This window comes from Epinephelus lanceolatus, chromosome 2, assembly GCF_041903045.1.
Source record: "Epinephelus lanceolatus isolate andai-2023 chromosome 2, ASM4190304v1, whole genome shotgun sequence".
Lineage (NCBI taxonomy): Eukaryota > Metazoa > Chordata > Actinopteri > Perciformes > Serranidae > Epinephelus > Epinephelus lanceolatus.
The window spans coordinates 11,193,804-11,207,079 of record NC_135735.1 but is presented as its reverse complement, the minus strand read 5'-3'; the positions used below and the strand labels follow the sequence as shown (position 1 = coordinate 11,207,079).

Sequence of the window (13,276 nt, the reverse complement as noted above, 5' to 3'; positions counted from 1 at the left end):
CCACTGCTAGCATACCTAGCACCATGGAGCGAGCTAATGTTACATTTCGTGGTGTCACGCTGTGCCTCTCATCCATGAGTATCCATGAGTAGATGTACGCTTCCTTCTGTTCAGTGATACAGTAATGAAAGTAGTTCCTACATGAAACTACTCACAACAAGGACTGTGGATTATCTTGAGCCATGACTACTGGGAAGCAACGTTGCTGCTTTTTCAGATGGATTTTTTTGGCGCTTTAACCATCACAAGCTGAGTGCCATCTAGTTCCTTTATATTCAAGACATTTCTATGACCGTTATCTCCAACACTCTGCAACTCACACCCAAAAAATCTAGATTGGAAAATAGCACTGGTGAACTGTTCCTTTAAATGTTGTCATTGAGTTGTAGATGTTGACATTGGGGATTTCTTGTCCATATTGGCTAAAAAGTTTAGTATCAAAGTTCAGTCTTGAGCTTGGGAAAGCAAGTTCACAAAACAGTTTCACCTCAAGACCCATTTAGTAGCTGCTCTGGAGCTGGGCAGACTCCCTCCACAGATGAAGATCATGTCATATGATCAAAAGCTCCAGAACACACACTTAATGGACCTTGAGGTGAGATGGAAATAATTTGTTTGTGTTTTCAGCACTCTTAAGTACTCTGCTTTGTTTTTTAAACCTTTTACATGACTCATAAATCATGACTCAGATCCTCAGTCGGTTGCTTCATTGCAGTCAGTGTCACTGTTTTATTAAAAGATGCATTTGGTCTATTTGGGTCGATGTGTGGAGGTTTCAGTGTTTTTTGTTATTCCATATTTTCTTTGTTCTACAATTTGCTCCACGTAATAACTCCACCAGAGGCTAAGTGTATTCAACTTGCAATGATATGAAAAAAAGAAGAGCGACAAACTCTTTATATTTGAAACGCTTAAACCAGCAACTGTAGGAAAAACGTACTTGATTCAGTGATTAATCACCTAATCATTAAATCACTACTTAGGACTTCAGAAGTGTTTTAAGACTCTCCAGGAAGGCTGTACTTAGAATAAAGATGCTCTATATTGAAGCCATTGAGAGGAGTTTGGTCAGAATCAATTGATGGTCCAGGCTGCTAGCGGCCAGTGTCAGGATTAAAATATTTATCAGCTTCAGGAAGTGTTTTCCGGCAGCTCTGCACGTCAGTGTTTGGCTTCCACCTCTGCGCTGTGAGCCAGTGGTCATCCATCCTGCTTTCAGTCTCGCAACAGCAGCAGCAGCAACTTATTAGTCACTTAAGTTGCTTTCAGCATCTATTAAGGAAGCCATTCAATATGTTGTTGTACATACCAAATTGGCCATTAGACTAATAACAACGTGTTGGCTTGCATCATCCAAACCAAGACAAATTGATGTTTATATATAGCCTTCTTTGGGATAATGGATTTCTTAACCACAAAATCACATAAATTGCTTTTCTGGAGGCTTACCTCTTATGAAATGAGTTGAGTTGTGTAAAAAAACCCGCTGCTCTATCCTGAATAACCTGCAAAATCATTCGTCAGGTTAGTCAAGAAAGTAAGTTTCAGTGAAGGAAGATTAATTTGTAAAAGTTAATCTAAACATTTATGTCCTCAGGATTTTTGAAGAGCCGCGACCGCTCACACCAGAAGTTCTATTCGCTGATGACCAAAACTCAGATGTTCATCCGCTTTATCGAGGAATGCTCCTTCGTCAGCGACAAAGACGCCAGTTTGGCCTTCTTTGACGACTGTGTGGACAAAGTAAGTGTTGTTTTTAATCATATAAATCATTGATAGTAAATTTATGTGTTTATTTTATGCAGTGGAATTAAGTTTCTTACAAAAAACCTTCTCCTTTTCCTCTCTAGCTGTTTCTGTTAATCTCACCTTTATCTCAGTCACTCAAGTGGTTTTGTTTTACTCGCCAGCCCTCTGTGTGCTCCAGTTATTGCACTAAGTTTTCACTCTGCTGTGTTACTTCATCTGAAAGCCTTTCCTTTTCCAATTTCTTGAGTTTTTTTTTCTCTTTCCAATTCTGCCTCTGTTTGCGAGCAGCTCTACAATTCAGAGCGGAGTGCAGACAAAGGAGGCAAGGTAAGTCTATTGTCATTTGGTTTTCTAATCTTGCCTGTCCTTGGTACATTTTGTTTTCAGACAGGGCAATTTGTGCATGGTGCATGGTCCCAGTAAACAACAGAATGACTCAACATCAAAATAGGTTTCCTAGACCCTAAGAAACTAGTAGCATGCCTTAAGACAACCTCCCCCTACAGCTTTAGTGTGAGCTTTCATGTGATTTTTCATCAGTGTGTAATTAAAATTGTTCCCAATGATCAAACTCCATCACCTTCCCAGATTCTTCCATTTTTAATGAATATTTGATTATTCACTGTGTACATCAAATTTGCTGCAGCAGCAATTTGGCCCGAGATAGCAAAAGTAGTTTCATTGAAAATCCATGTGCAGAGTTTTCTACAAAGATTCGGCCCTAAATTTTCATGACTCGAGAGAGTGAATGCTTTTAACGCTTCAGTGAATCCTGAAGGGCTAACGGAGCTTGAAGTTAGTTTTTTTTTTTTTTTTTACATCCCCCGGGCTCATATCAGTCAGTGTGCCAATACGAAGAGCCCTGGAGAGGCTGTCAGTGGGTCTTTTTTGCTCCACTGGGAGCATTTTGCGTAGCGTGTGACCCCATGTTTTCACAAGGTAGTTGTTCCTCTATCAGACTGTGTGTGAATGCTGAAGGTTAAATTTTGTGCGTTTGCAGTCTTAAAGTCCACGCAGTCGCTCGGTTCTCCAGTCACGTCTCTGGGTCACTGGTTCTTACAGGTGACATTTGTAACAGACTCTGAAATAGACTTGGCCGTCCTTGGATTACTTGTGTATGTGTGTGTGTGTGTTCTGGCTGTAATTGAGACATAGTGGAAGTGACTCCAGAGGCCAGCATCTACAGCCTCCCCTCCCCGTGTTCTCAGGCTTGTGGTGGGGCCCCAGGTCTCATCGGTCCTCCCTGTGTGTCAGCTCCATGGACGATTAAATCCTCCAACTGTCTTTCTGGACTGTGGCTGGATTACATTATCCTCTCTCACACCGCACCGCTCAGCCCCACACACCGACACACTCGACTACACACAACCACACACACACACAAACATACACACACACACACACACACACACACACCAGTCACGTACAGAAAGATAAGGTTAAAACATATTGATCCCTGAGGGAAAGTAGCTCATTGCAGCAACAAAACAAATAGAATCCAGCAGGGGAAAAAGAAAAAAGTCAGACTAATCATACAAATGAAATACACTCACATCAATTAAAGCTGCAGAAATACAAACAGCAAAGGGCAAATTGGATGTAAACACTTGTGGGATTCCTTAAAACAAAACGGAAATTTAAAGGGCCAGTCAGTAATTCATTTAACATACACATTACAGGTATACCTACCTGTATTTAGGATCACTATTTGCTGCCATATCAGAGTCAGCGAGTGTGCGTTTAATTTCGTTTGACATTTTGACAAATGCACTTTTCTCTTTCTTGCCAAGAGTTAGAGACAAGAATGATGCCACTATCATGTCTCTACGGTAAATATGTACCAGGGCCATCCTCCGTTTGGATTATTTTGAATTAGGCCTTTTTGCAAATATAGCATTATCCGATTAAGACGTGAAATATGACAGTATTTTTCGGGTTTTAGGAGTTTTCTTTAGACATGTATACAGCACATTTGGAATGTACTTTTCAGTTGGGGTTTTAACTTCAGTTTGCATCACACAGGAATATTGGCAAAAACTTGAATATTGTATGCATGTGTTTGTAGGTTGATTTTGTGAACTATTCCTAAAGCTTGCAGTCACCAGATGGTTTAGGTTGAATATGTAATGGAGCAGTGTGGATGACTTAAAGGCATAGATGATATCACAGTTGTTTCTGTATTCACCTTCACAAGCTGATCTACAGTCACTCTGCAGACACTGGGTGTCTCTCTTTTTTGTGCACTCAGCCTCTTGGAAAGCTCCCTGTCTGATCCAGATGAACTGAATGTTCTTTGAGAGACATAAACAAGATGTCGTCGTCCCACCTGTCTGTGTTTGTCTTTTCTGATGACTGAACTGAGAGCAGACCTGCCTGTCTGACAGATTGCCTCTTCATCATCACAGCTGTCTCCAGTCTCTGCGGAGCAACAGTGTTGTTTGTCTCACATTAAAAAAACAAAAATTGCCTTGCGTTTATAGTCACAGATATAAATCACATTATTTAATTTAGTAAGGGGGGGTGCTGCAGAACTCTTAGTTCTCATGTCTGCATGGGGATTATTTAGATAAGGTTTTTGACATTAGAAAAAGAAAGACATCAAATGACACACGACTATAAGGATAACACAATTAAGTCCAAGACTAAAGTAAAGAGACAGTGATAGGGTTGGGTACCATTCATATTTGAACATATGCAGGATCAATGCCCATACCTGGAACTGGGTACTGGTACCCAACGGTACCTTTTTCCGGTACCTTACTCCTTCCGTAGGCTAACAACAAAAATGTCATTTTTGAACAAGCTCCAGGGGTAATGTAGTAGACTAAAAAGCAATTCTGCTCCTCTGCTCTTTTCTAATCACACATAGAAGATTTCTGTCTGTCTTCTTGATTTTATGTGTGTGTGTGTGTGTGTGTGTGTGTGTGTCTGCTGGTCTCTCTCGTCCTCTGTTTCAACACAGCTGACAAATATGTGGAATAAGCATATAATTTAAAACACAATCACAAACAGCAGTGGTACAAGGCTATTTCTCAAATAAAATAGAAAAGCAGCAATAGTTCTGGTGGTACTTCTTCCTCCTATCTGAACCTTGGGTTCTCACCAAGGTGCACTTTTAAGCCCCAAACTCTTTTAGTACAGTACCTTTGAAACCAAAAGTAACCCTTCAGACATGGGAGCTAGACCCTAGGTCTGTTTAGTGTTTCCACCACAAACAGTACCCTTAGATGTGGGCTAGGTTGTTGTCACTCACTGCTCCGTCCAGCATTCACTGCATTTCCTCATTACCAGTGGTTGCACACTGACATTTTCAATACAAAATAGAACAGGCTTCAGTGAGAGTCTCTCACCATGGGAAATTCAAAATAACAGGGGTGTGCATTTAGTCCTTCTCAGGCAAGTTTGGGGGTTTAGTGTTGCCGTGGCCCACAGGAACGACGCTTCAGCGCGCTTTTTTCCTCCGAGTGAGGGTTAGGATATGTGCAGTTCACATAACCTGGCAGAAAATACTAAAATAAACACTATTTTAAAATAGTGTTTATTTTTAAACATTTGAAGATCAACTCATTACTAAAAGTGTGTGTCATATAAAAACTAAAGTAATGTTGTCATATGGAATTTTTAAGGTGTGTTGATGGATTCACGTCATCAACTCATGCATTGAGTAACATTACAGGTTAACAATCCACCTTAAAAGTCACCGGCAATCAGCGCACTGAATTTAATTATTTTTTCTCAGAGTACAGCTGCTGCAAGAGGCAGCAAAACATCCTTTCATGTTATAGTTATGATTTAAATGTAAAACTTTCCATGGTATTAACAGCGGTTACAAAACCAGCCACAACTCAGCCCTGAGCAGAGTGACCGTCCTCTATTGACCAATCAACAGACTGCAGTGTTCACAGCTCCACCTTTTAGTACCAGATCTGTGTGCTAGGTACCCCAACAGAGAGGGGACCAAAAATGGGGACGGTACGGAACGGTTCCATTGGTACCATCCACAACTTTTAACAGTGGAAACGGAAAAAAAAGTGTGTTGATCTGTACCGTACCATACAGCTCGGTGGAAATGAGGCTTTAGTCAACGAAATTTGGCACTAATTGACTTAAGGTTAATCTGTACTCAGTAGTATTGACGTAATTTGATCAGCACTCTTAAAAGTACAGATTCAGTACCCAAACTTAGGCAGTAATCCAGATGAGTAGGTGGCATTGTACTAACAAATCATCACTATAAATACCTGCATGATCATCAATAAAAATCACTTCAGCCTAAAGTAAATTATAGGATGGTAGAATTACATTTAAGATTACACAATAAAATGAACTAGATTGACTGAGAAATCAGTTTTCAAATCCTAAAAACAGTGTTTTTCCGACAGTTAAAGTTGTTAAGATGATTTTCTGGATCAAACCAACATCTTTATTAGCAATAATTGACCAGCAATGGTATCATTTTGGTTAAATACTGTTGCACACATCCATCCATCTGTTTTCTGCCACTTATATGATCAGATGTCCTTTTCCCAGCCATGTCCTCTGGCACTTCGGCTGGTTTTCTGTTAATATGAAATATTTAGTCTGAACGATGTATTGTGGGTCTCTATTTAGAATATCTCCATGGGGAGACATCCAAGGTACACCCTGATCAGCTGCATGAATCATCTCAGCTAGTTCTTTCTAGTGCAAAAGAGTATTGGTTCTTCTCTGACCCCGGATATTGGAGCTTTTTCATTTTTAGTATTGTGGTTTAATCTTTTCTCAGAGAAATCTCACAGAACTTTATATTAACCTTTGATGTGCGGTATTACACACAAGAGAAATAATGAAAGTTTTCATCTAAGCCTGAAAGGCTTGAGACTGCACCAAAGAAGAGACACTTGATACAACTCCCACACTTCACAGCTTTGACTGAGGTCATTATCAAACTTTAATCATCATCAGACTAACAAGACTGAATTATCAACTTTCAGCAAGTGCTTCACTTCCCTTCCATCCGTCATGAATAAAATCACTGCTTGTAGCTCCAAAGCCTGGCATTAAGCACTTCTCAATTTATGATGCTTCCCTCCATGACCCTTAATTTTTTATATCCACCATAAAGCTCGAACCTCCTGCTTTAAGATTCACTCTGAAAACTGGAAGTCTCATTTGTCAGCTCTGCCAACATGGCCGCAGTAAAATATGTGCAGTAACTCCAAATGTCAGTGATGATCAGTGGCGGCCATTGCTCTTACTGCATTTCACTTTGCTACATAGATGGGGTTTTTTTTCTGGCACATTTGTTATGAAATCAAACCCCTTTTCTCACAATTGAGCAGCCATAACCTGTTATCTTCTGGATGAGGGGTTATGCTGGTTGAGACTCAGCTTTACAGTAATTTAATACTCCTGCTGAATTGATTGCAGGTTCGTACCTGCAGTGTATCAAACACACAAGACTGACTACCAGGGACTTAAGTCATACAAGAGCCCTTTTCAGTAGATCCTTTACTACTGTAGAATGGCTTTATATTGACAGTGGTGGAAGAAGTACTCAAATCTATCGCTTAAGTAAAAGTAGCAATACTTAAGTGTAGAAAAACTTACAAGTAAAAAGTATTAGCATGAAAAATTTACTTAGAGTATCAAAAGTAAAAGTACTCATAATGCAGAATGACCCGTTTCAAACCAACAACATCAACCATGTTACTGGATTTTGATTTACTGGTTCATCTACGTCCCAACCCTCATCTATGGTTATGAACTCTGGGTAGTGACCGAAAGAATGAGATCGCGGATGCAAGTGGCCGAAATGAGTTTCCTCCGTGGGGTGGCTGGGCTCAGCCTTAGAGATAGGGTAAGGAACTCAGACATCCAGAGGGAGCTCAGAGTAGAGCCGCTGCTCCTGCGCATCGCAAGGGGCATCTGATCAGGATGCCTCCAAGGCGCCTCCCGTTAGAGGTGCTCCGGCTACGTCCCACTGGTGGGAGGAGGGACTACATATCTCACCTTGCTTGGGACTGCCTTGGGGTCCCTCAGGAGGAACTGGAAAGTATTGCTGGAGAGAGGGACGTCTGGGGTGCTTTGCTTGACCTGGCCCTGGATAAGCAGATGAAAATGGATGGATGTGATGGATGGATTATAATTAGTGAAGCATTGATATTTATGTTTCTTTAATGTTGAGATGTAGTGAAGTGGAAGTACAAAGTAGAAGGAAATGGAAATACTCCTCAAAATTAATTTAGTTCCTCTCCACCACTGTATATTAATAAATGAGAATATATATCAGTGATGAATTATTTTTTTACTGTGCTACAGCAGATATCTGCAGTAGAATAAACTTGCTGCTCGCACAGTGTCGCTGCTCCCCCAGGGTGCAGATTTAGATTTATAGAGTCGACACACTCTGACTGGACAAGCGACCTATTGATCCATCTGTATAAACTGAATAAATCCTTTCTGCACTGTTAAGATTTTCACTGTTTCTGAATAGTCTGCACTTTGAATGACTAATGTCAGTGAGTCAAAGTATTTTCTCACACACAAACCACAGCAGGACTTTTTTACATTTACTGATTTTACATTTACTTACTTTACTAGTCATGAGGAGTGTTGCTCAGCCTGTGAGGACAGTTGAATAACGTCTTTCATGGCTCTTGAAGAGTTGTTAAGTCTAAGGAAACTACTGAAATGAAATCTTTGGGTTCGGAAAACAATGAACAACGAGAACACATCTATTAGGATTCATTAAAGGAAGCGCAGGATCCAGTTTTAAACAATATCTCAGCATCCTCTTCATCAGTCTTGACCATTTGCTTTTTTTCCCTTTATCAATCTCTTAGACATCCCCAGCTTTATGGAAGTGCAATACTAAATCATTGGACTACCCTTTTAAGTAATTGTCTTGAGAACAGGCTTGTATTGTAACTATTGGCAAAGCTTTATTGGTCAAGTATGTTTATGCATACAAAGAATTTCACTCCACTTTCTTGTAGCTCTCAGTATACCTTCACATAGTTCATACAGGTCAAACTGTCACTGTATCTGCTCTAAATAATGGTACAAATAATACAGGAACGCACAAGACTGTAATAAAAGCTGTAATTAATATTGCATGAGTAATGTAATGTTAGTTTATAAACATATAGTACGAAGTTTTATGTACCGCACATGTATACAGATCTATGTATACTACCCGCTCAAATTCTTTACTTTACAGTGATGGATAATATGAGCATGTTATTGCACAATCTGTATATTAAACTCTAATATACTATGTTATTGGTGTAATTCAGTCTTGCATTGTGGCAACAATAAGCCTCTTAGGGCAACGGACAATATTTCTAGGGTTCTAGTGTAGCCAGCGGATATCAGGGCCAAGACTTCCTCTTCCATGTTCTGGTCATTTAGGCTTATCTTTTATAAACAATATCTGGTTATAGATGCAGATAATGCTACGGTAAAAAAACAAGCAAATATAATGCTAAATTGTAGTCAGACGATAGCTGATGGATTTTGAGAATGCATTGTAGCCAATGCGTTCGGCATCTCCACACAAACTGTTTACAGTACGTGCTGCTCAGACGTAATTGGTCAATACTACTTGGACTACAAACAGAAACCAAAACACTTTTGATACCAAAATCTTGTCCTTTCACCTACAGATTCTGCGTTTAAATGTCGATATCAGTTTATAGAGATTAGGTATAATTTCACTTAGTATCCTACAAAATATTGCACTGTAGCAGACAAATGGAGGACGATGGAGGACTGAATAGCACAGGCTAGCCTCAGCTTTGTGTGTGTGTGTGTGTGTGTGTGTGTGTGTGTGTGTGTGTGGGGTCTAACAGAGGTGGACTGCAGAGAGGTAGAGTGAGTATTAAAAATGAGAAAAAAAGATAGAAAAAGGGAAGCGTGCTCACTCAGGAAATCTAGGTCACCTGCTGTCATCCTTCCTCAGCTCTTCCAAACACTCATACTGTAGGAATCCTGCTATCAGGGTGATGGCTACAAAGCTGCTTTGAAATTATGCCTCAGAAATAAAAGAAAGCTTTTCGAAGGTGAATCCGCCGGTGTCAGTGTCAAAGCCCACTTATGTAAACACAGAAATATTTATTGCAGGGCATAATGTCAAGATCTGTGTTAGAGTCACTCCCCCTGTCTAACAGCTGTGATAGATTAAGGGTCATGGTACCACCACCCGGGCGTCTCTGTTCATGTTTGTGCGTTCTGTGCTGCAGGTGGACAGTGACAGGCCGGAGGAGACCAGGCTGATAGAGATTGATGAATCTCAGCGCAGTGAGCACACAGTCTTTATCACACCTCCAGAGCTGCCTCCTCTGCCTGAGGGGGAGGAACATCCACTCTGCTACAGGTAATAACTCCATTTATGAAACTGACATTTTCTCTCAAATGCAATAATGAAAACATTTTTTCAGTGGTGCAGTATAACAAAGTACATTCACTCAATACAGTACTTAAGTACAATGTTGAGATATTTGTACTTTACTTGAGTGTTTCCATTTTATGCTACTTTATACTTCTTCTGCATTTCAGAGGCAAACATTGTACTTTTCACTCCACTACATTTATTTGACGCCTTTAGTTACTTTGCAGATTCAGATAAGTAGTTCAAAATACAACCAACCAAGGTTACATTTTCCACCAGATACATTATTTATTAATGAATGTTTTAATACATAAATTAAAAAAAAAATCAGTAATATAACACATAATTTTCTGAATTGGGACTGCATGATGAGTGCTCTTCATACTGTAACAAGTATATTTTAATGCTGGTACTTTTGTATTTTAGCTTAAGAGAATATTTACTAGCAAAATGACCATTTTTATATCAGTTACTCATCCTGTGTTACATCGAATTCGTGAAGAAAACTTTGTTTTTCTTGCATCCCTTCACAGTGAACGAAGAATCCAAAAAAAGTGAGCATTCTTGATGAATACACGTAAACGAGGACCGTGTTTAAATTCAGCAGAACTACATCAAAACATCTGTTTACAACCTCTCACACACAACCTCTGCAGTATAATCCACGTCTCATTTATCCAGTTGTATGCTCAGTACTTCCCAGACACATGCATTTTTCCTAAAAGGTTGCAAAATAAAACACTTCTGCCTATGAGAAGCCCACCCTTAAATGCATGTTTTGGGAAGTACTGAGCATACGACTTGATGATTGAGACTTGGATTACACTTCACGAGTTGTGTGAAAGTTTGTAAACAGATGTTTTGATGTAGTATTACTGTTTTTAAATGTTTTAATTGCCTATAACTTCACTTCATTAAGAATGTTTGTATACTTCATTAACCATGGAGGCATGCACAAAGTCAGCTTCACATGCAATGAATAACAGGTGGTGTGTATTGATAAACAAATGGGCATTTTGCAGGTGAATTATTCCTTTATGTAAGACTAGTAATGGACACCTGTAACGGAGTATTTCTACCCAGTAGTACTGCTACTTTTGCTTAAGTAAAACATATTTTAACACTGACAGCAACAACAACAACACATATTATTATTAGACTGACCAGTAGCATGACTCATGAACAAAGTCTGTGTTTTAGTCACTCAACAGGCAGCTGCTTAAGCTTTTGAAGTTAAATGTTATTTGTAAATGGGAAAGATGCCCTTCTTTGATGTGAAGTGCCATCTTCCTCCACAAGACTGACTGAATACATAAGTGACGCCTCACAGCAGGAGGGAAACTGAAGAATCTGAATAATACAATGAGTTGAAAGTTGGTTAATTCATTAGCTGATTGAGGACCAGCAGGAGTCCAGCTCCCTCACTGGGACCAAAGACTGAATGCTGCTGCTGGACTGTGCGCATCTGAATATGTGCTATTTGTATTCTGCACCCATTTTCCCCACTAAATAATTTATGCTGAAAGATTTTCAGAACCACTTAAATTAAGCTCCCCTAATAATCCATAATGACCAACAGCTTTCTAGAATTTATTATCAGCTCTCTTTGTAGATAATTTCAGGCAAACTGTTTTCTAGGGACCCCGTAACCTTGGAAAGAATCATTTCATGTTAGATAATGGCAAAATGTGCTTTGTATTTGCAGACAATCGGAGCTGAGAGAAACACTGTGTGCCTGCTGTAACTAACGTGTCTGTGCATGTTCTCTGACAGGTACGATGGTTTCCCAGTGTTGAGTCTTGACCTCTTTGACCCTGTGGAGGGCCTGCGGACCCCCTCCTCTCGCCTCGCTGCCAGGCACAGCTGTCCCACCAGCCCTGCCCCCATGTTCAGACGCACCAAGCAGGTCAGCATAGCAGTAACTCACTTTTGTCACACAATGATTTATTGATCGAGGTACTGAGCTGATGCTCTTCTCCAGAGTTACCTGAGATGAGAGCAACAGTACGTTAGTTTTCTAAACTGCAAACTTGCACAAGAGATCAAGAAAAATGACTCTCAAACTAAAGAAGAGCCAAGAGAGTCAATTTTACGATTCAGCTTACATACAAAACTGCCTTAACCCTTAAAGACCCACCATTCACCCATTCTTGTCTTTTTTTGGGGGGGGACAGGGTCTTTAGGGGGAGATAACAGGTGAACTGTATATGCCATGTGGAAGTGGTATACATTATCTGAAAGCTGGGAACCTGAAGATTCATTTGAGATGTAGCTCAGCACTGTGTGTCAAATTGTCTACTCATAAATATGTTATGAGCATTGTGTTTAAAAGATTATTACATTATGATGTAGGTATTTGATGGCCATTGCGAATTGTTGCAGAAATATTTGGGTTGATACCATTTATTACACAGATTAGGTGCAAATATTAACTGTTTTTGACCACTCCAGGACTGATAACAATCCATGCTTTGATTTGGTGTCAGAAATCATCATCATTTTATGACATTTGTAGCTTTCTGTAAGAGCTGCCTTTTTTGGGGATTGAATGGCAAGCACCTCTGTTCTGGAAACTGCTGAGACACCGCCATATTGTCGATATACCTATGAAATCTATCCATCCCCTGAATGCTTAAGGGCTCTAGTTTATGATTGTGAAGTTTCATGAGGCTGTCATTATCCTAGAGGTCACAATAGGCCATTTCTTTACAGTGAGTTTGACTTTCAAAAATGTTCTTACTACAATGAAATGGCTACTATTGGGACTAACATCATCACATATGAATAAAATTGGGCTGATTGAATCCGCAAGAGTCTCAGCTATTCAGTCATACCCAATTTATCAAAATCCAAGATGCTTCAGGGACCCCAGTCTGCAGAAATATTAAAATACAATAGGCAAAAATAACACATTTACTGCAAAAAACTGTATGGTATCTGCCCAAAGCTTTTTAAGATTAGATATCATATAGCTAAGGAAATGGAATTTTTATTTCTTTGTAATAATGGAAAGAAAATTGATATGATTCGCTGTGTCAAGAGTGATGGGATGGATGTCTGTTATTTAACTTGTACACACACATTATCTCTAACTAGAAATCCAACATGTCTATGAGCCTAATTTGTGAAGAGAACTTGTTTTTCTTTTCAATCTCA

General features: G+C 39.6%; 1 protein-coding gene across 4 annotated transcripts in view; it reads left to right on the top strand.

The window, feature by feature from the left end:
• The window catches only part of LOC117272068 (C-myc promoter-binding protein-like), a 100,880-nt gene that overhangs the window by 58,385 nt on the left and 29,219 nt on the right, over positions 1–13,276 (top strand). For 2 of the 4 annotated variants that reach the window (XM_033650907.2, XM_033650838.2), the window contains exons 13-16: positions 1,598–1,743; positions 2,038–2,076; positions 9,972–10,105; positions 11,894–12,026. In XM_033650907.2, the coding sequence (XP_033506798.1) occupies positions 1,598–1,743; positions 2,038–2,076; positions 9,972–10,105; positions 11,894–12,026 (452 nt within the window). The remainder of the gene's footprint in view (positions 1–1,597; positions 1,744–2,037; positions 2,077–9,971; positions 10,106–11,893; positions 12,027–13,276) is intronic. The other 2 variants (XM_033651237.2, XM_033650984.2) reach the window with 1 other exon arrangement.